Source organism: Rhagoletis pomonella, unplaced genomic scaffold, assembly GCF_013731165.1.
Source record: "Rhagoletis pomonella isolate Grant_MI unplaced genomic scaffold, Rhpom_1.0 Rhpom_scaffold_00003, whole genome shotgun sequence".
In the NCBI taxonomy this organism is placed as follows: Eukaryota; Metazoa; Arthropoda; class Insecta; order Diptera; family Tephritidae; genus Rhagoletis; species Rhagoletis pomonella.
The window spans coordinates 66,533,952-66,557,840 of record NW_023458557.1 but is presented as its reverse complement, the minus strand read 5'-3'; the positions used below and the strand labels follow the sequence as shown (position 1 = coordinate 66,557,840).

The following is a 23,889-nucleotide window of genomic DNA, read 5'->3' as shown; positions in this document are numbered from 1 at the left end:
AATGGTAGTAGAAAACTACGCAAAGTAGGCAACTAGTAGTGAAATTCCTTGTTTAAATTCTAATGTATTTGCAGGAAATCTGGCATTTTAAACGAAATATTGAACGATATATTAACAACACCTTTTGCAGAGAACACCTTTCTGCGTAGGCGGCCTTCGGCCGCACTTAGGGATTGTAACCTTCACTACGTAGAATTCTCCTTTCTGTGTTGCCAAAGAAGGGGGCTGCACACCTTTTGCAGAGAACACCTTTATGCGTAGGCGGCCTTCGGCCGCACTTAGGGATTATAACCCTCACTACGTACGATTCTCCTTTCTGTGTTGCCGAAAAAAGGGGGCGGAACACCTTTTGCAGAGAACACCTTTCTGCATAGGCGGCCTGCGGCCGCACTTAGGGATTATAACCCTCACTACGTAGAATTCTCCTTTCTGTGTTGCCGAGAAAAGGGGGCGGAACACATTTTGCAGAGTACACCTTTCTGCGTAGGCGGCCTGCAGCCGCACTTAGGGATTATAACCCTCACTACGTACAATTCTTTCTACTGTATTGTTTTGTACGGTATGACAACACATCTTATGTGTCAGTTTGCAACCATGTTATTGTATCATTGTTGTGTCGCCAAATGAACAAAACTATTTTGCGCGAATTTAAGAAAACTGTTTATTTTCCGCAATTAAAGATTAAACATTACAATAAAGCGTTTAAAATAAGGTACAATATATTTGTCGCGCGGCGATGCTGAACTTCTTTTATATGTGTTTGTCTTGTTTCTTGATTGTGTTCTTGGTACGTCTGCTTGACTTGGCGATCCGTTCAGCATTCACCCGAAATTCATCTGTTCGTAGATATATGGCACAAAACAATGTTGCCACCCGATATGTCGCTAAGTTTATTTAGGAACAGGGTGACTAACACCCCGCCCCCCGTGAATCTCCTGGGATTCACCCTCAATCATAAGCCTGGCAAGGCGGGATGCTGGTCTGCGGAAGAGCCCACTAGGCGTCTTTACCTCTGCAACGCGTACTTGACCGTCTTTGGCTGTAAATACTCGCGTAATACGTCCTCGTTGCCATTGCCTGCGGGGTAACGTTGGTTCGCACAACATAACCAAATCATCAACTTGCAGAGGAGGAACCTCTTCCTGCCACTTTGTACGGCACAACAGTTGTGGTAAGTATTCTGTCGTCCAACGCTTCCACAGGCGATCTTTCAGATTCTGGGAAATCCTCCACTGTTTGCGCAAGCATATCTTCTCGTCGACAGGATGGGGCGTCTGCGTTGAGTTGACACAACCTATCAAAAAATGGTTCGGCGTTATTGGTTCGTCTTCCTCGCTTGAGACTGGCACATCGGTTAAAGGGCGTGAGTTGATGATATTCTCTGCTTCAATGAGAACGCTTTGTAGCGTGTCTACCTTTGGCGCAACTTCTCGGAGTGTTCTGTTTAAAAACGTTTTAATGATTCTTATTAGCCGTTCCCAGCAGCCGCCTGCACTAGGATTCGCAGGGCAATTGAAAATCCACTCTATTTTGTATTTCATGGCCTCAGTTTGTATACGATCTGTATCTAGCAGATGTTCAGCAGCTTGTAGCTCCTTTTGTGTGCCGATAAAATTGGTGCCATTATCGCTACGTATTCTCACTGGTGTGCCCCGGCGATTAATAAAGTTTCGCAGGCACAAGATGAACGCGTCAGTTGATAAGTTCCCGGCTAGCTCGATGTGGGCGGCTCGGACGGTCAGGCAGGTGAAAATTACACCCCACCTCTTTTCACGACGTCTACCGATGGAGACGTTGAGTGGGCCGAATAGATCGACGCCAGTATAAGAGAATGGGCGTACAAATGGAGTGACGCGGTCACTAGGTAGTTGACCCATCAATGGCGGATACGGTTTGGCTTTGTCGATCGTACAAGCAAGGCATTTTCTTTGTATGTCTCTGAGAAGTGGCTTCAAATGCGGGATCCAATATTTTTGTCTCACAGCATTGATAGTTATTGCGAAATTTTGGTGATGATTCTTCTCGTGGAAATGGCGTACGATTAGAGCTGTAACAACGTGTCTTCGTGGCAGCAAAATTGGGCGTCGTGCTGCCAGAGGCAAATATTCTGCTTCGTCGATGCGACCGCTTAACCGCAATATACCACTTTGGTCCAGGTACGGTGAGAGCTTATACAATGCACTCTGTTTCGCCAGTTTACGCGAAGCTGCCAAATCCGCAATTTCATCCGCGAAGCATTCTCCTTGCACCAATCTACATATTGTCACGTCTGCCATCTCAAGATCTGCTATCGTAAGATGCGGGGGTCGACGTACTCCCGCCGTAAATCGTTGCGATCGAAACCGACTGGTCGCTCGGATCACCCAAGCTATAGTTCGTTGTAACTTCGAATACGAGCTGAATCTGGTAAACTCAATAAATGGTTCTCTCGGCTGAGCATGTAGTAAGCGATCGGACTTGACCTCTTCTGGCAAGACGGATGGTGGCTTTATTGTCATGGCGGGCCACTGCTGTTCGTCGTGTTTTAAAAACTCCGGACCCTTTATCCATCGGCTGTTGTTGTCAAACTTTGAAGGGCTAGATGGGCGCGTCGCGGCATCTGCGGAATTTTGCGAAGTAGGTACCCATCGCCACTGTTCTGGAGATGTTGCACTGAGAATTTCGGCGATTCGGTGACCCACAAATGCCTTGTATTTCCTTTGTGATGAGTATACCCATTGCAGGACGGTTTGCGAGTCGCTCCAGAAAATTACTCTCCCAAATTTGAACTCGTGGCAGTCGCGAATGAGTTTGTATAGCCGAGTGCCTAACACCGCTGCCTGTAGCTCAAGCCTCGGGACTGACATCAGTTTAATGGGTGCAGTGCGCGTTTTGCCCATGACGAAGCTAACATTAGCCGTACCTCTGTAAATTACGCGAACATACCCAACAGCTGCGAATGCAATCTGGCTTGCATCAACAAAAATATGTATCTCAGCGATACCCTCGGAGATGTGCGACGAGTAACATCGTGGCATTTTAAATCGTTTGACGTTAAAAAACTCTTGCCACCAAGGAAGCCATTTGTTGCTAAGTTCCACCGACAATACCTCGTCCCATCCGATTTCACGCCTCCACGTATCTTGAATTAAAAGTTTAGTAAATATGAGAAAATCTGCCAACATACCGAAAGGGTCAAACACGGCCATAGTGATTTTTAACAGCTCCCGCTTCGTTGGCGCTCGCGACCCGTTGAGTACCTCTTCCGGAACACGATGGAATTTCGTGTGAAACTCGAAGGTGTCTTCGTTTGTGTTCCAATATAAGCCGAGTACCTTATCTGCTATCGAATTGCGTTCCATGCTGACTGCTGCACGAATAGATGGTGATAATTTGTTCATTTCTTCTTCTACTTCCGAGCAATTAGAAATAAAATTGCGTAGTTCGAACCCTGCTTCCAGATTGATTTCCATAATTTCGCGACTGGTCTTGATGGCTTGTTCTGTATTGTCAAAGCTGACCACTAGGTCGTCGACATAGTGCTTGTTTACTATGATTGCTGCAGCATCAGGAAAGCGATCTTGAAACTCCTTGGCATTTTTGTTTTTAATGTATTCGGCAATGCAAGGCGAACACACCGCCCCAAAAATCAATGACGTCATTACGTACTTCTCGATGGGTTTGCTAGTATCTGCATTCCGCCACAAATAACGCTGTGCATGTTGATCGATTTGTCGTATTTTAATTTGAGAAAACATTTCGCGTATGTCAGCTGCGACACCGACTTTTCCTTGTCGAAATTGCAGAAGTATTCGTACCAATGGTTGGGCTTGCTCTGGCCCTTTCAAAAGCGCTGTATTGAGTGATACATCATTTACTTGGGCGGCCGCGTCAAAAACAACTCGCAACTTTTCAGGTTTGTGTGGATTGTGGACTGCAAAGTGCGGTAAATACCACACATGCTCGTATGGCGCGTTGACTTCGGTGTCACTCAGTTTTCTGGCATATCCATTGTTTACGTACTTGTCCATTTCCCGCTTCCCGTCGGGCCCGTAAATATTGACGGGCAACATTTTAAATAATTGCTGGTTCGTGCTGTGTGCTAAACAATTTAAAAGTGGTTGAGCGGGGACGTTCGATGGACTGACCTGGCATAGTGCTTGCGATGCTGGCACCTCGCTATGGAGTAACTGACTGTGATAGCGTTGGCAACCATTTACGCTGCATCGTCTCTTCGAGTGGCATTTAAGTGTGCAATGGCCCTTACGCAAACATGAGAAGCATAGTTGCTTCGCTTTTACTAACTCCCACCGTTCTTGAACCCCCTAACGTCTTGAATGCTTCACACTGCGAAATGGCGTGATTTCTGCTGCATTTGTAACATTTCAGCGGCTCTTTTGCGCGGTCTATGTGCATTATGCGACGAGGGTTCGCTGACAGAGCATTGCTTCTGGTTGACTGTGCACTTGTTGTCGGCAATAAACATACTATTCGGGCCAGCTCACTAAGCCACGTCGAAAAATGTTCTACCGTTGGGTATGGCTTAATGGTTGCTGCGTATTTCGCCCAATCAAACTGTTTTTGGTGCGGTAATTTTGATACCATTTGCTCTAGCAATGTGGTATTAGCCAAATGCTGCTGACAATTGGCTGACTTTAAAAAGGCGACTACGTTACGAACTCGAGTTGAAAACTGAATAACTAGGTCGAGCTTGTGCTCCACGATAACTGGAAACTGTTGCACTTTGGCTAATTGAGCTTTCACCAGTACATCTGGCCTGCCAAACCTAAACTCTAATTCATTTATTACGTTGGGCACGTCATTGGGAAATATTAGTAAAGATGCAACGGCTTCCCTTGCCGGACCAACCAAACATTTCTGTAGCCTAATTAAATTCTGTCGATGACTATATTTATAAATTTCAGTCGTATCCTTAAAATTAGCGACAAACAGTGGCCACTCCTCGGGATCCCCAGTGAAGTTTGGCAGGTCATACAGCTTCGCATGTCAGTCACTTACTGACGCGGCAATTTGGTCACTTTCTATAATTTGGCTTGACTCACCTTGCGCTGTCTGCAATACTGCATTATGTTCTTGTAAGCCTTCTGCCGGCTGGATTTCTTCTCGAAGTCGAGCAATTTCTTTCTGACTTTCTGCTGTACTCCGACGAAGCTCCTCCACTGAAGCCTTTAACGCGTTCAACGCCGCCACCATCCCGTTGGCTTGAGCTGCATTCCCTGGCATCTCGTCCTCCATGGCACCTTCAATTTCAGTCCTTGGTCTTTTTCTCAAGTTATAGCGGTTTGGCTCAGACATATAATTTACCGCAACCGAGAAAATATATTCCAATAACGGCGGTCCGCTATTCGTGCCAATACTCGTGTGTATGTGTATCAAGCAGTACGTACCAAAATCAAGAAAACTGTTGTGTCGCCAAATGAACAAAACTATTTTGCGCGAATTTAAGAAAACTGTTTATTTTCCGCAATTAAAGATTAAACATTACAATAAAGCGTTTAAAATAAGGTACAATATATTTGTCGCGCGGCGATGCTGAACTTCTTTTGTATGTGTTTGTCTTGTTTCTTGATTGTGTTCTTAGTACGTCTGCTTGACTTGGCGATCCGTTCAGCATTCACCCGAAATTCATCTGTTCGTAGATATATGGCCCAAAACAATGTTGCCACCCGATATGTCGCTAAGTTTATTTAGGAACAGGGTGACTAACAATCATGATTGTAAATATGGGTGCAATGTTATGTAATTACAAGTTAATAAACGTTGGATTAAAGTGATTTTTATGCAAGATAAAATAAAATAAAGGTGTGTAAACTATTAGGTAGTGTTATGTGCATTTATATATATGAAAGTATGTGACAAATGCACTCTTTGATAAGGAAATCAAGTGGAACGTCTTAAGAAATTTTAACAACAAAGAACTTATAAACAATTATATTGTTTATATTTTTTAGTTATACATGTTTTAGAGGATACCTCCCTTAACATCCTGGCCAAGTTTCAATAGATAATTCCACCTGGTTTTCTTAAAACGCAAGGTGCGGCTGACTACTAAACCCCACACTTTTTACTAGTTATAGAATAATATTAATAAAATATTTTCTATAAAAATTAAAATTGTTGATGATAACTTCAATTTTAGCTCCATCTTCGATATTTGTAGTACACCAAAATAATAATAAATAGCGAAGAACAAGAACTAGAGCTGCCAAACGAATTACTAATGAGTGGTAACAGGGTAATTCACGAATTACTTAGAGAGCGAATTACGAATTGTGGAAACATCGTATAAAGCAAGGTGTATTAAACGAGGTGGTGTTGGGGCGACAGCTGAGTTTTACGCATTGTGGAAGAATTGCGCATTGTACGCAATGGTTTTGCGCCGTGGAAGCCATTACCTCAAAATGATGTGTTTGTTGTAACTCATACCAATGACAGTATGGATATCAGCGTATAATATGCTAGTGTAATTTTGTACTTATATACGGCCAACACCACCTTGTTAAATACGCCTTGGTATAAAGCCCACCCTCTTCGATTATTCGATAACGATATTTTCCTGCAGATATTTAAGAGAATCCAGATAAATTATTTTTGAGAATATGCTTAAAAAAATTGGCTTCTTGCAAAATTAATCATAAAAGTAATTGATTAAAAAACGAAAAACTATTTTCGTAGCACATGTTAATCATACTTTACCTTATTTTTTTTTAGCAAATAACAAAAATTTGCTCCAGCTTTTGCTGAAAGGTAAATAAAAGTCTGTACATTTTTAGCGCATAATTTCAAAAATGCGATATTTTGAGTTGTGACTCTTTTGAAGACGGTGTGCGATATATAAACTTGCGTATTTTCTGCAGGGGAGAATTAAGTGGTAGCACTCTAGCGAAACGTGGCCAACCATCTACATTCACGATTATAGTGCAGCTGATGCAATTAACCTGCGGACGACTATAATTTTCGCAATGGCTTCCGAAAATTCTGCAATTCCCTTCACTGGTAAGCAAAAATAAAGACTATTTTGATTCTAATTCCACTCCTTTCTGGACAATAGGCCCAATATTTACTTCTGAAAAGCGGGGCAGTGACGAAAATGGCAATGGCACGGAAGAAAACCCTTACAAAACAATTTTGCAAGCTATGCGTCATGCAAAGGCTGAGCCCTTTCCCGCAATATATGTAGATAGTAAGGACCCGAAAGCTGAAATCCAGTATGAGGTTGCTGCAAAATCGCAACTGAAGAAAGTACTCAAAATTTTTACACGCGAGAGCTATAAAAGTGCAGAAAAGCAGCAACGGGAGGCTGACGATGCCGGAAAGCGGGAGCAAAACATAGAGGAGGCTCGTAAGATTCGAATTGTTGAGGATGAAAACTTACCTAAAGCGCGTAAAATTAAAATTTGTCACGGCGGGGAATATCGCGGTGAACGCATTAAGGTTTACGGTTGGGTTCATCGCTTACGTCGTCAAGGCAAAGGCTTAATTTTTATAACATTACGAGATGGTACGGGATTTCTGCAGTGCGTACTTACTGATCGTTTATGCCAAACGTATGAAGCGCTTGTTTTAACTACAGAGAGTTCTGTTCTTTTATTTGGAGTACTGAAACCAGTGCCCGCTGGCAAATCTGTAAGCAATGAGATATTTTGTTATTAAATTACTAATGTTTTAAAAGTTTAGGCTCCAGGTGGTCATGAGTTACATGTAGATTATTGGGAATTAATTGGCTTGGCACCAGCTGGTGGCGCTGAAAGTATTCTCAATGAGGAGGCACATCCAGATGTGCAACTCGACAATCGCCACATCATGATTCGTGGCGAAAACACATCAAAAGTTTTGAAAATGAGATCAGTAGTAATGCAAGCTTTCCGTGGGCACTTCTTTGATCAAGGCTACAATGAAGTGACCCCGCCAACTTTAGTACAGACACAAGTTGAGGGAGGGTCAACGCTTTTTAAGTTACAATATTTCAGGTGGGATTTACCCAAGTCAATTAATATTAATAGTAAATAATAAAAAAATCAATGCATGACACATTTTCAGTGTCGTGGCATATATGTACATACATATGCGCACGGTTTAGTGGAGATTTAGAAATTAGATTTGAATAAACACTACATACCTACATACAGTTCAGTTTTGAAGTTAATCTACGCTCCCTAAAAATATCCGCCCAACCCGTGTGCATGTGCATATGTACCATGATTGAATATCTGATAATATCAAAAGACTATGCGTCATCGCAAACTAGAAATTTCCGTTTTATACGATACACAAGACGCTTTAAAATTTGTCTCTCTTTTATACAAAAATTTATATTGTAATTTACCTTGACTTAAGACTTTTTATAATAGCAAAAGACTTTATGCGTCATCGCACACTAGAAATTTCCGTTTTATATGATACAAAAGTCGCTTTATAATGTTTCTCTCTTTTTTTACATTTACTTAAGACTTATTTGTTCCAAATCTTCTTTTCATGAATGCAGCGAGGAGGCGTATCTAACTCAAAGTTCCCAGCTATATTTAGAGACTTGTATTCCAGCTCTTGGAGATGTATTCTGCGTTGCACAAAGTTATCGTGCAGAGCAAAGCCGAACAAGACGCCATTTAGCCGAGTACACGCACATTGAAGCCGAATGTCCTTTCATTACATTTGATGACTTATTGAATCGCTTGGAGGATTTAGTATGCGATGTTGTGGATCGTGTTTTAAAGTCCCCATGGGCACACATCGTCCATGAGCTCAACCCTGATTTTAAGCCACCAAAAAAACCTTTCCGGCGAATGAATTATGGTGATGCTATTAAATGGTTAAAGGAAAACAACGTTACTAAAGACGATGGTACATTCTATGAGTTTGGCGAGGTATTTAAAATTGGTAGCTTTATTATTGCCAATAAATATAAACAAAATTGTGCTTTTATTTAAACAGGACATACCGGAAGCTCCAGAGCGAAAAATGACTGATACAATCAATGAACCAATAATGCTATGCCGTTTTCCAGTTGATATTAAATCATTCTATATGTCAAAATGTGAGGAAGACGCTTCCTTAACGGAGAGTGTCGATGTACTGCTGCCCAATGTTGGTGAAATTGTAGGTGGCTCTATGAGGATTCATGACATTGACGAATTGCTTAAAGGGTATGAGCGTGAAGGCATTGACCCTACCCCTTATTATTGGTACACTGATCAAAGAGTTTATGGCACCCAACCACACGGCGGCTATGGCTTAGGACTAGAACGTTTCCTTTGCTGGTTACTCAACCGCTATCACATTCGAGAAGTTTGCTTGTATCCTCGTTTCCTTGACCGGTGCAAACCATAAATCAAATAATGGAATTTCATTCAACAAAGTTTTACACAACTGTGCTTGCATTTAAAAATTGAAATGTCTATAAAATATCACTGCATTTTAAACGACTTATTTATTCGCATTTTAAACAAATTTATTCGTCAAAAATTTCTTGACTTAGATCGCTATTATCTAAATTATCTTCAAATGTAACCTCGCCCTCAGCATCTTCCTGAAAAATAACAAATTTTTTTCAATACATTACAAAAAATACAATCATGATACAAGTAAATTTGTGTATCATGGATACAATAAAATATACCAAATTCTCTACGGAGTCTAATTCTGCGTGGATTTGTCCTTTACGATAATGATTTCGCAATAATTCCTTAATACAATTACTCATTATGTGTCGCACTTGCATGTCGAACCCTGCTGGTAACCATCCAGTCTTCTCATTGCATATTGCTCCCGTCCGCGGTGAGGGTATTTTTTCAATCATCTCTTGAATTTTTGGCATATGAATATCGCAATACTAAATATGTAGTTAAGACAATATATACAATTTTGAATATAAAATATGTTAAATAAATATTCCACCAACTTACTCGCAGTATACATTGACGCGAACGTGGTAGTTTGTTTTCCTCAAAATAAGGATAATTTATATCTTGAACCAATTCGTTCATTTCGTAGGCGCTCTCATTTTGCTTCTTGAGTTGATCTCTTCTGTTCGCCACCTTTGTTATGCTAAAAATTAACAATAAATACTTCACATTTTGTTGAAGATTCTTACAAATTCAGACATTCCTGAACGGAAGCGTAATCGGTAGTCGAATGTTTGGTAATAACGACTTTTGAAGTCTTTGCGCGGGTCATAGCCGTAACGTATGTACAGCGTACGCCAGGGTCCCGTTGAGAAGTAGTATGACAACGATGGTATTATACATTTCAACTTTTCATGGGATACACCAGATTCATAAAGCAACGCTATACGCGTCCAGATGGGACATTCCTCGAACAGCTTTGAATTTAAAATATTGTACTTTAATAGATTATGAGCCGCCGGGTAAGACATTACTTACGGATTTGACTTTCTGTAGTTGCTCATCAGACACATATTTGATTTTCATTCGCTTGACAATTTGCAAATCTGGGCGTTCCGGAAAAACATCGGTCATACTGAAGGGTACTATGTCGCGGCTGTCGTATGACGATTTCTGTATTACACCCAGCACATCGTGCTGGCCGTCATCTTGTTGGTCAGCCCGAAATATAGTCGAATTAACTGTGTCGACCCGAGCAAATGTGTGAGGTAAACTAAGTAATGGTAAACTTGTTCGCCTACAAAAAAAGAAATTTACTCTTCCAGACCGATATTTAGGTAAGAATATTTAGCTTACGAAAAATAATTTGTGTCTGTTACAGACTGAGGAAATAAACTTAATAAGTTAAACGTTAAAGTTTCCGTTTGGGGCTCTTTGCACAAAGGCAGATATTGGAAGTCACATAAAGCTTTTTAAAATACATTAAAGAATATCATATATATCACGATTTTATTATACACTATTTACTGTTAAATGTAAAACTTCTTTTGCAATGTCCAAGGATGCATAGTCGATATTCAGAAGGCTGATTTCGGTGTTTTTTGGAACGCCGCACCTTAACAGATAGTAACAACCCGGCACCTTGCACAACATCGCCGCCAGCTACTTTATTAAAGGGATTTTTTTGGATGAAACCGAAGTTCTAGTCGTTTTTGTTCGCTTCCCAAAGCCTGAAAATGGATGCATGTATGTTCTTTTGCTTTTATTTTGAAATCAGTTTATATCCTGCTTTATCAAACTTAGTAGTTTCCGACAGGCTGGCGGTCAATAATTTATTCCTTCTACCGTATTTCACATTTTTTACCAACCTGCGATATATTGGTGATACCACCTAGTGTTCCTAACATTTTTTCTGCATTAACAACCTTAGCTGGATATTCTATCACCTCTAGCTCCTTGCTCGAAGAAAAATTTACTTGCGTTGTCGACATGTTGATAAAATCAGAATTTGTCTACATGTTAGAGTTGTTAATATAATTTAGTTTAATTTTTTCCCCTATAGATGAGTAGAGATAGCTCATCCCGCTGTCAAACTATCGGCGACACTATCGATAGACTGTGTTAAGGCAGCACTGCGATGTGCCACCCTGTGACGGCAAATGATAACTGCCGTCCCTAAATTGGAGCGCTAAGCGTTGCGTTATCCATTGTCGACAAGTGTCAGCGCGCGCTATCCCCAAATCAACGCGTCGTAATTTTTGACGTTTTCTCAGATCCTCTCGTTTTTATTCTCGTTTCCTCTTTCACTTTTTTGTCCTTTCTCTTTCTTTCCGTCTTCCGCATCCAACTTCAACACGTAACGCCCTGTCAAAAATGAAAATTCCATTTGCTCGGCGTTAGCGCCGCGTTATTGTGGGATGCTTCATACAAATTGTATGGGCATGAGGATTTTTGACAGTTGTTTGGCGCTTGACGCGCCAATTTAGGGATGGCAGTTAGTTTTCTTAAGGATGTTTTTTGACATTACGTTTTCTCTCCTTTCTGCCTTTACTTCTTACAAGGAGCGTGAGAAATTCTGCATTATTAAATAAAATCCAGATAGATCCCTGAAAATACTAAATTATTTCAAACATCTCACTACATAAACGAGTGTTTTGGAAATTTGGGCGTGGGATCGCTGGCTTCAGCAACAGTCTGGTCACTTGAAATAGAAGAATAAGCTTTTGTGCAATATGTTTATTTTTATATGAATATGAAGCACATTTAACTGATGAAAAAATAAATTGTTTTTAAATTGGATGTTTACATAAATCTTATAGTTGTTTTATTTTAATTTTGAATCCTTTTGCAGTTTTATACAGCTAAATGGCACAATAATTACGTAATTCACGTAGATGTATATTTCGTTCAATATTTCGTTTAAAATGCTCGAGTTTCTGCAAATACATGACAATTTACAAAAGGAATTTCACTACTAATTGCCTACTTTGCGTACTTTTCTACTACCATTTTCGCAACAAGGGATTGCATTCTTCCCCTTTCTTTCTGTGGGAAGAATGCAATCCCTTGTTGCGAAAATGGTAGTAAAAAAGTACGCGAAGTAGGAAATTAGTAGTGAAATTCCTTTTGGCAGCATTTCTTTATTCATTTGAACGTTTGGAATAAACTTTTTTGTTTACTTATTCTTTAAAAGGTTCCTGATGATATGTTAACGTATATTTCAAACGCATTCTGTTTATTCCGTCTGTGAAATGAGATTATCCAGAATGTATAAAGAAACGCAGCCTTTGTAAATTGTAATGTATTTGCAGAAAATCTGGCATTTTAAACGAAATATTGAACGAAATATTAATATATCTACGTGAATTACGCAATTCTTGTGCTATTTAGCTGTAAAAAAAAACTGCAAAAGAGCTCAAAATTATGAGATTTATGTAAACATCCAATTTAAAAACAATTTATGTTTTCATAAGTTAAATGTGCTTCATATTCATATAAAAATAAACATATTGCACAAAAGCTTATTCTTCTATTTCACAGCAAAGCTACACTTTTTCCAAGTAAATTTGCAAAGAAGCAACACAGTGACACTGCTAAGGGACCGGTGCGAGAGAGACAACTGCTAGTTTATCGAACCTTGTATTATTGAATCATGGTGATAGCTTTTCTCATGCATAACGGCGCGTTTACATTGGGCAATGCTGTCAACACATTAAAGATATATAGTTGCAAAAAACGCGGATAATTTTGTCCGTGGAGTAGGCGTCCTGACAATAGTTATGACAATTCATTTTGAGCAAAATTTCGGACGTGAACGTTGTATTTAATTTGTTCCAGTACTCTTCAGACTAAAACCTGTGGAAATGTCAAAGTACAATTTTACTCTCTCAAGTGAGAGTAACAGGAGAACAGATGCAGAAGTGTACGGGAACGCAAAAAGCACTTTTTTCCAGCAAAAACGTCATTTGGTTTGTTTACTCGTCATTAGTACAAGACTGATTTGGCTGAAATATCGCTAAATAATGATTAAAATCTATGCAGTTAATAATAATTGCATATATATTCGAATATTTCATTATTTACTTCCATTTTTTAACAAATGTAAGGTTATTTGCTTTCACCGCGTTCTGTTTTTGTACACAAATGTAACTCTACCTATCGTTTGACACTTTTCATGAATTTGCCAGAAGGAAAACTCCGGACTAAATCTTGAAACTTCATTCTGGGAACAGTTGCTCAGTTACTCTCACGAGAGTGTTCCCAGACACAGAATTTTTTGCGTACGGGAACGACTTTGGACTAAATCCTGCAAAACCTGCAAATCGTAGACGTGCTGGAACGCACTAATTATAATGCGCATTTCGCGCGAGCTATTTAAGCTAAAACTAAAAAATAATAAGGAATAGACGAAGTTATATACACACAAGCGTCTCTGGTGTTATTTGAGTTCTTTTGTTATGAATTTCTTTTCTTTCTTGCACAAGACGTCAAAATTATTGTCTGCATACGTGAAATCATTGTCCGATTTACTGTCTTGAAAATAATTAATTGACAATAGCAATACATGCACACTTTTTCACTAAGCCATGCATACTTTTCCAATTTGCGATTTTGTCATGCCTCTTTTTCTCAAAGTAACTAATATGTGACCGAATTGTCCAATTTACTCTCTAAGAGCCTGTGCCAATTGATAGAAAACAGGAAATTTTGACAGAAGAGACTAAAAATTTGACATTTCTCGGGGTGAATACGAACGTCAGAATTTTACCTAGCTCATGGGGCTAGGTCAAATTTTGAAAGCATATATACCTCCTTGAGAGATCCCAGGCGGTAAGTGGGGATAGTTCCATGTCTAACCTATTGCCTGTAACCAAAGGTGTTCCGCAAGGATCTATACTTGGCCCTTTATTGTTCGTGTTATATATCAACGACCTACCCAATGTTCTTAAACACAGCAACGTACATATATATGCAGATGACGTTCAAATCTATCTCAGTAGTCCATTCGCCGCCACTGAAAACTGCATATGTATTCTGAACGCTGATTTGTGTCTCGTAAATGAATGGGCTAATGATAATGGATTAGTCTTGAACCCCTGAAAATCGCAGTGCATTGCTATATACAAGAAAACTTTTGACCTTGACCACTACCCTAAAGTAACTCTAAACAACTCTGTGATTACATTTGTTGACACCGTCAAAAACCTTAGTGTTATATGCAATAGAATACTGACGTGGAACAATCATATTTTTACAACAATAGGCAAAGTATATGGAATGTTAAGAGTACTATGGACAACTCAACACTTCACACCTGTTAAGATAAGATTGTTATTAGCAAAGTCTTATTTGATTCCAACTTTGCTCTATGGTTGCGAACTCTATGCAAATTGTGACAGTGTTTGTAAAAAAAAAACTTAATAGTGGTATTCATCTAAACCGATAACTTTATCAAGCAGATAATCTTATAAGTTTATGCACTCTGTTACATGAACGACCCACACTCTCTTTTCGTTTACACATGCGACAATAGCCATGTTTTCTTTGGTTATAAAGCGCAGTGTCACTAACTTTATACTACTAGCACGGGGATAAAGAAATTATCGAAACTACCTCACTAAATTGGAAAAAATTATATTTACGAGATATCTATTTAAATAAATATACATATAACATAAAGGCTATTTATTTGAAGCAAGTTATAAGAAACAATGGCAGAATGTCTGTTTGTGTATGAATTCATTTGTCACGGCTACCAAACTTTGCGAATTATCAGTGAAACAAAACAAACAGACGGGATAATAATTGAACCAGATCTCTATCAGGATCATATCGTTGTTGAATTTGCGTGCAAAATTTGTATGCGGATCCCGATTATTGCCTAAGAAAACATAGCTAGAGTTGCGACAGAGTTGCATTGTCTTCAGTTTATCAAGTTTATTCAGGGAAAACGCTGGATAAATTTATCAGAAATGTGTAAACGAGTTTCCATACAAATTTTGACAGTTCATTTATAAGGTTTACACAATTATAAGTTTATACGGTTTACAATGCATTTATAAGGTTTGATGAATGCCCTTAATGTTGTGTACAATAATATTGCACGTTATATTTACGACATCAACCGTTTTGAACACATTTCCGAATATGCTTTGAAGGTATGTACTATTTCATTAGATGATTTGTTAAAGTTTAGGTGCTTAACACTCCTACATAGGATCTTGGTAAATAAGGGGGTTCCTTCTCAATGAATGATTAAAACTTACACGATCAGTGCGCTCCACACAAATACTGCACATGAAATTCAGCTCACGCATATCTGAGCGTCAATTTTTTGTTTCCACAGTCCGTCTTTGGAACATCTTACCTGTGGAGATCAGAAGTATCAAGGGCATATTGAATTTCAAAAGAGAACTATTGCGTTACTTTGCTCAATAAATTTCAAAATCTGTCATATTTCTATATCTTATTTCATAAAGTTATCCCCCTTGCGATCTCATCATCCCTTCCTAACTATCTTCATAATATTATCTGTATTTATATTTACTATGCTAATATTTCTTATTCTCCAACACTGTAAATAAAACTAATGGTTGTTGTGTTTGAAATCTTGAATAAATAAATAAATAAAATAATAAATATATAAGCACAGTAATGTTTGGCGGTAATAGAGTGAAAATCAAAATTTAAGCTGAAAAAAGCATAAAAAGCGTACGCTACTTGCAAGTTGCAATATATATATATATATATATATATAAATTTGAACAATTTCAGCAATACACAAAAATAGAGCTTTCGCATGAGTGTTCGTTAAGTTTTTTTGGACTGTAAAAATTTTACTTTGCATTTGGCACACAAAATTCAATTTACGGAAGTGGCCTATTTAAGTAGAGATTGTTGATTAACTTCCACTATTCACTTTCAGATCATACATTTAATCTGCAAAATGGCCAATATTGGCTACTTAAATATAAGATATGCAACCTTGTGTTTGTACCAAACAACCAAGATTGATTGGTAGGTTGTTTAATCAATCCCACCAAAAAACAATCAGCTGTTCAGCACAAAATAGGTTCATTCCTTATCTTTTCGGACTAAAATCTGAAAATGTCAAAATGCAAGAGCGTAAGCAAAACGCGCTCAATAAAAGAGAATAACAGGAAAAAGTAAAGAAACGCAAACAACACAATTTTTAATCCAAAGAATGGCAACAACAAAACTTTTTTTACTTTTTAGATTATTCTCACTTTTTGTTTATTCTTTAATTTCCGTTAATTTAAATTCAGTTGAGTTTGACACTTTTCAAAATTTTGCCAGCAAAAATTCTTCTGACTAAATCCAAGGCATAACAAGGTAGAAGTGATTTCGAAATTTCTCTCTTTTGAACTGCGACTGAAATGTCAACTCTTAACCCTATACAATTAAAAATTCTAATTTTTTAGTTTAAATTTTCAATAGTGAGCTGCGCTATTGATTTTAAATACACAATAAAATGAATAGGATTTACGAGCGGTGTGCTGTGTGTGGCAAGAGCCAGGACAACAAACTTTATTGTCAAGTGAAGCGAAAAAGGTGGGCGAATAGCTGCGGTGTTTCATTGGAATACTCTTCGTGTGTGTGCGAGAACCATTTTAGGGCCGGTGACTTTATATTTGTTGCCCATTGCAACTGAGTATTTCTAAGCGCTCTCGTTTGTTACCAGGCACAGTACCTTGCGATTCCCCCCCAATGCTTCAATTATCCTTAGATTCGGGCGTACCTGAGGTGTCTGTGGGGACGAAGTTAGCTGTTGATGCACATACCCAAACTGAGCAAGTGTGCCATAAACAAGCACGACCGGATCCACGAGTACAGTAACATACTATATAAGCACCCTTTAGGACCTTGAAATAGACTTAGAGCACGCCACAAACTAGACTACAAGTGATTGTAAGCTGTCCAAAGTTTGGTCCAAGCACATGTAAAATTCTATTTACGTTTAAAATTGAATGTCCTAGGCTCGGATCAATTGTCCGCTTCTGCATTACATTGTAACCAATTTTAGATATAAAAGAATAAATAAAATACAACTTTTGCCAGATGCGATTCGAACCGGGGACCTATGATTTTCTAAGCAGATACTCTCTGTGCATGCCAACGACGCACATGAAAATTCGATGACTAAGTGCCTACATATCAGTAAATCGTTAATTGTACCCGTTGTGCGGTACTGCGTGACATTGTAACCAATTTTAGTTCAAAACTCATACCTTATGCTTTACATACATAATGCGCTGTTTTTGCTTACGCGTAAAAGCACATTTAGCGCATTTAGCTCTAAATGCTACTCTAAGGGCCGGTTGTTCAATGTCTGGTTATCACTACTTGCCGGTTAAACATCATTATCGACGATTTCGTCATCATGTGTACAACATATGATCGATAAAGCAGTCGTTGTATCTAACCGGAGCTTCTTCCTCCGATTTGTGCTAATCAGACATTTAACAACCGGCCCTAAGGGCCGGTTACTCAATGTCTGGTTAACACTTATCTCCGATCAAACATAGTTATCGACGTTACCGACTCCCTGTTGTATGCATGGAGCCGAAGACGTCGATAACGATGTTTAACCGCAGATTAGTGTTAACCAGACATTGAGTAACCGGCCCTAAATGTACATTTATCCATACAAAATTCGTCACCTAAATGCAACTAAATGCAACTCCATTTTTGCATTAAGAATCTAAATGCTAAAAGCAACCCTGTGATCTTCCAAAATTTCCACGATTCGAACATGGTTTAATGAGAAAAAGTGGCAACATTGCCTTTTCGAGTATACAGTGGCTTCAGTGCGTTTCAGTGATCGCCGATCGAGATTTCAATTATTATTTTACATTATTTGGATAAAGAAAAGTTAAGAAAATTCAATATCGATTTGATGCTGATAGAAATCTGGATCAATTTGTGATCAATTCTGTTTGTTTTGTTTACTAATTATGTGAGGAAATTTTAATTGACAGCACCGACAAATTAATATATACATAAACAAATGGTCGGTCAGGGTTAAAACAATTCAAACTTTTGAATTGAAGTTTTGGTTTAAAACATATGTTCGAAAGTGCTAAATGTTGCATTTTAAATGCAGCAAAAACGCTGCATAAGATACAAAACCACTATACCTACGACTATATTTTTCGAGCAACTGGACCAATGTTTCCTTCAGGGAAAATGCTCCGCGAACACTAATGATAAAATTTGGTACATGCATAACAAAGGGTTAATTTCTTTGTTTACATTTTTTGACATTACAGTCAGCTATGAGAGAGCTCGACTGAGTTGTCACTTCTACCGTGTTGAATATACCTTGACTAAATCTAACTACTTCGGACTGAAGAGAGTCACTCTCACTGAGTGCTGCTCTCAGTTTTGCTGTAATTTTCGAGTTAAGGAACGCTTTTTGGACTAAATCTGACAACTTCGGACTTTTTCTAACTATTTCTGGGAGATAAGGAATGCTACTCATTTAAACAAACAAGCAAATGCAACAACAATTTCAAGGAACAAACTGCAGTGCTGCCGACTCTTTGGCATATTTAAACAAAGTTGATCTGAAACCCAACGAAAGTTAAATGGCATTTAAACAAAAGTCCACAATTAAACTTAAGTGTCATTTAAATATTCATTTGAAATTGGCCCTCAGTGAAAAAGAGTGAATGTATTGGTTATTGTCTTGGCAAAATTGTCTCATGTAAACGCCGTATTAAACGTCTGCTTCGCTTTGGCGTGACCGATTCGCTTTGACAGATAATAGGAATTGTATGAAAATGCACAACGCATGCCACATAGATCGTTTCAGCTTCAGCGCGAAGCAAAAATATAGCCAAGTCCCACCTTTTTGCGCGCGTTGAAAATCTGCCGGTTTAATATTTCTTTTGTTTCATCCAAATTCGAGATTTCATGCAAAAAATTAAATTTAATTACATTGCTGATATTTTTAAAGCCCAACAAATAAAATCCACAGCAATTTTCACGAGTAAAAAAGTAGTAGAAAATTCTTTTCTTTGCGTTCATTGTGACATACCTTTTGCGTCTGGCGCTTTGCTGGCAAAGTTATAAATGTCACGCAAAGCCACAAAGTTTTATCTGGCATCAGCTTTAAACTATTTATAGTACTAGTTGACTATCGATAGTTTAAAATCTCCAGCGTTTGCAATTTTTTTTATTATAAGTGATTCTTTCGTTGTGATTTTTCCTTTAATGGCCGTTTCCTCAAGCATCCTTTAATTGAAAAGCTCCCTTTATATGGGCACTGTCAAACGGTCAGTATTTATTGAGGTGATCAAGTATCGCGATATTTATTGACGGTGTCCTGTCACATGGTCAGTAATTATCACGATATTTGGATCGCCATCCATATTGATGGATTTATGGATCGCGCACGAATGCTTCATGCTCAATATTTATCGCGTCAGTATTTGAATAATTTTTGTGCTGAACGCTTATTATGATGCAAGAAAATATTTTTATTTTGTATGAATAATTTGCAGATAATGCATTCCAAAATTATTTTAAAATTTCCCATGTTAATTAAAATCGCGTTTTGGAAGTGCTACACGCTCAATATTTATTGACAATATTGCGATCCGCGATCCAGATTTCAAAATTTTTAGAAATTTTGTGATATGGATCAAGATCCATCAATACTGCATGCTACACCATTATAAATATCGCGATAATTGGATCACGTCAATAAATGCTGACCGTGTGACAGTACCCTAAAAGTTTTGAAATCTGGATCGCGGATCGCCATATTGTCAATAAATATTGAGCGTGTAGCACTTTCAAAACGCGATCCATACATTTCGTCAGTACATCTTGTACTCTCATAATGCGAACATCGAAAACGTATTCGCTATGCTTTCGTTCTTGTTGCGAAAACCTTTCAAAACAAATTGTGCCGTTTGCGGCCCTTTCGGAAGTAGCCGGCACCTTAAGCACAATCGATTGTTTTTCGGCACTATTTTTGCTTAACTCAATGCAACTGATATATATTTCTTTCGGATCCGCAATTAAAAATATTTTTTGCACCTTCCGCATATACGCTTAACATTTTTGTTTAAACAAATTTGTCGCAATTTCATCTCTAAAACAAATGTTAAACATCATTTAATAAATATTTTAGATTTAAATAATCACAAACCTATTTTGAATATTCCCTTTGTGGAACTGGAGCCGAAATATTTCTTATTAAAGAAAATTCCGGCAGAAAATTAAATTAAAAATGCTTTGGAGTTTAATGTTAAATTTTGCCAAGAATTAAGAAAGAGAACCTTGATACTGAAATTTTAAAAGCCATTACGGCTTTCGCGCCAAAGCAGTAAGCTTTGACGATACGAATAACATTGATTTTGAAACGAAAAATGTACTGCATTATAATATTACAGAAAATGATCTCAGTGAAATTGAACTAATTGAATAAACTACAATTTTCCCTGAATTCCAAAATGTAAATATACAAAGAATCAGGCCTTCTCATTTCTAGACCACAATGGTAGTCACATGTAAGTTTGCGCAAGCTGGGCATTGTAATCAGCAAATACTTTAGGAATAAATATTTTTACAATTCGTAATTCAGGGTTAATGATTGAGCGATGATTATTGTTCATACGTAAATTCTTTTGAAAACTACATATACTTTCGGGTATGCAGTTTTATAGTCCATTCAATTCGTGTTGATTTTTTAGAACTTTTTCGTTGAAGGTGTTGCACTGTTTCTTTCATACTCAAATTTTTTGTACATCCAATATGTATAAACAAAATGCAAAAAAAAAATAAAAAGAAAATATTAAAAATCAACGCGAATTCTTAGCCACACTTGCACTTTATAATCCTAAAATTGAATGGACTATAAAACTAAATACCCGAAAGTTTTAAACTTCTGACAACAAAGTTTTAAATTTGAATCAACATTTTTCGTTGGAAGTTTCAAACGTTGATTTTTATGGTTTTTGTTGTTGCATTAAAGAAAGGTATTCGTGAGATTTATTTTCCTCTTATACGCAATAAGTCCTGTATATATAAGTTGCGTTCCAGATGCTTCACGATTTGCAGGATTTTACAGGAAGCCGTTCCAGGTGACCACCTTCCATAAGGTTTATTAATGGAGAAAACAGCCTTTCCTGCAAATCGTAAAGCATCTGGAACGCAACTATATTTTATAAGAAAAGTGGTACCTATTTCCTTTCAATTTATTGGCACATTGACCTGAATTTAGGCACATTTTTCCGGAGAAATTCGGCACAATTTTAAATTTTGATTTTCCATCACTGTCGCAGATCGCAATATCGTCAATAAATATTAACGCGATCTGTTGGCGCGGCTTGGCGGTTATATATTTGTAATTTGGTATGTTGGCAACCATAAATGTATTTCTGATTTTTGTAAAAACGTATGTATGTGGCAACGCTTAGCCAAAAAAATGTAACCGAGGTGTCAGCCATTATGTGCTGTGAAAATAGCGGCATTCGTGGCTGACATACCGGGAAGAACACACCAAAGTGTAAGTAATTGTTCATTTTGTTAATTTGTACTAATTTTTATACTTCCTAAAGGAAATAAAACGCATCCAAGCATTATATTTGTGCGTCACAATAAGCAAAATTGGAGAGTTTTATTTATCGCCCGGAGCCACGAATCAAAGGAAACATCGTTTCTTACAAGTTTTTATTTCACTTTGCAAGCGGAAAAGTTTTTTGTTTCACCACCGTCGCAGCGCCCGATTATGTGAAGCGCCATTGGAGGCGCATGAACAGCTTTACCCAAGTTTTGCGAGCTACGCATATATATCCAGCATTTTATAAGTTCCACCATCAGGGAGTGCATACCTAATTTCAAGTGGAGCACCTAACATTCACCGGCTTCACCACCAGCGTTGTGCAAATTCAAGCGCCAGCATTAAAGCGCCGCTTTATTTCGATGTCTACCTTGTTTTAAGCAAAGCAGTTGCAAGGATAAGCACGGGAGCATCCCGCAAGTTCCACAGTTAGCGTTTTGGACATCAGGTGAGTACCTTTGAGATTATGTAAAGGGGTTGGTTTGTCCAGTGTGACTTAGTCAAGGTTATTAGAAAGACATACGGTTAACGGTCGGTGAAAATAACGGAGCATAGAAAGCAGTTAGCCACATCGTGTGAGACAGAAGACATTTTATGAGTTAGGGTGAGCCTAAAATTGCGCCATTAGAAAAAAAGCACATACATATGTATGTGAATGCAAATTGAATGCGAATATGGAACTATTGCTGCAAAATATAAAGACAGATTGAGGAATGATTATTGATCAGCGAATTTGAAGCATTGTCTTTTACGTTATAGATACACATTTTACGATTTTTGCAAATAAGCCAGCGTTTGCTTAGCGATTACTGGTGGGTAGGCTGATATATATATTCATGTTTTATGTAAAATATTTTATGCGATTTCAACTTCACGAGCCAGCGTTTTAATTACTTTATGACCCTTGGGGTGCGGATTTATACATATTTCTTCAAGTTTTAAACAAACATTTTTTACGACTTAAAAATAAAACAGCGTTTTTACTCGACCGTTGGTCTGCGGATTCAAACATCGATCTACGTCTCACAGCATATATACATTTTTACTTGCGATTTAATAAAACATAACAAATTTCTCGTTAATGGTTGTTGGTCTGCCTTGCTAATTGGATTACGTCTCGAGACCATACGTAAATTTTGTTGCCTTTGCGATTTTTTTAAAGAAAATAAAGCTAATCGTTTGTCGAATGGTTGCTGGTCTGCCCTTTTATCCACGTCTCAGCTCATGCACATTTTTTTTTTTTTGCCTCCACGAGTTGGCGACCAGATAAAGCTAGACGTCTGCTTATTAGGTTTCGGACTGCGGTGGAACTAGGCGTACGTCTCAACTCCGGCATTTGTTTTCTCTACTGCGAACTTGATAATTGTATTAGACATCACCGGTGGTAGCCTCAACGAGTCACAACTTCAAGCGTTAAGAGCTTCCAGCCAGAAAATTTTATTTTTTGTAAAAAGAGCCAGTGGTAAACATAGTCATGCCAAACACGCGTTCCGGCAGTAAAGGCAGTGCGACAGGCGGCGACGTCGAATGGTTGGACGAGCTAAACACAACGATACAGCAACAACCAGTGGAAGTGGTTGACAGTCAGCAGACGACAATGGAGGCGAAACTAAACATGATGATGCAGCAGATGCAGGAGCTACAGGCGGAGATAAGGCGGAGCCAAGAAAGACAGCAAGAAATATTAGCGGGAGCCTCTAGAGCACCTAGCAACGTGGGAGTTGAAAGCGTTAACGGCTCGCTTGCGGACGTATTGAGCGATCTTAATAGAACATTGGCAGATACGCGATCTGGTCAAGGGCGTAAGCTGTACGATCTTCCAGAATTTGATGGGCGTCCTGAAGGCTGGCCCATGTTCAAAGAGGCATTTACTATGACAACGAATGAATATCGCTACAGTGAGCGACAAAACATGATGCGCTTGCAAAAGGCTGTTAAAGGCAAGGCAAGAGAGGT

At 38.4% G+C, this 23,889-nt stretch overlaps 2 protein-coding genes across 2 annotated transcripts; one reads left to right on the top strand and one right to left on the bottom strand.

The window, feature by feature from the left end:
- The first annotated feature begins 6,346 nt into the window (after positions 1-6,346).
- LOC118735378 (asparagine--tRNA ligase, cytoplasmic) lies at positions 6,347-9,638 on the top strand. The gene is made up of 7 exons (XM_036465098.1): positions 6,347-6,640; positions 6,712-6,747; positions 6,858-6,996; positions 7,052-7,626; positions 7,678-7,970; positions 8,486-8,864; positions 8,932-9,638. Exons 3-7 carry the CDS (start codon positions 6,963-6,965, stop codon positions 9,325-9,327), a joined length of 1,677 nt encoding a protein of 558 aa, XP_036320991.1. The 5' UTR covers positions 6,347-6,640; positions 6,712-6,747; positions 6,858-6,962; the 3' UTR covers positions 9,328-9,638.
- Positions 9,427-11,512, bottom strand: LOC118735382 (general transcription factor 3C polypeptide 5). The gene is given in 9 exon segments (XM_036465102.1): positions 9,427-9,526; positions 9,617-9,829; positions 9,903-10,034; positions 10,091-10,318; positions 10,380-10,638; positions 10,698-10,809; positions 10,869-11,025; positions 11,027-11,071; positions 11,210-11,512. Coding segments are annotated over 9 exon segments (1,347 nt in total). The 5' UTR covers positions 11,333-11,512; the 3' UTR covers positions 9,427-9,448.
- Between the last annotated feature and the right edge of the window lie 12,377 nt (positions 11,513-23,889).

Bases quoted from the DNA above. Each gene is read 5' to 3' on its own strand.
- LOC118735378 (XM_036465098.1), top strand. From the start codon at position 6,963: ATGGCTTCCGAAAATTCTGCAATTCCCTTCACTG. The intron at 7,627-7,677 runs GTAAGCAATGAG...TTAAAAGTTTAG, and splicing joins CAGTGCCCGCTGGCAAATCT to GCTCCAGGTGGTCATGAGTT. The intron at 7,971-8,485 runs GTGGGATTTACC...TCATGAATGCAG, and splicing joins TTTAAGTTACAATATTTCAG to CGAGGAGGCGTATCTAACTC.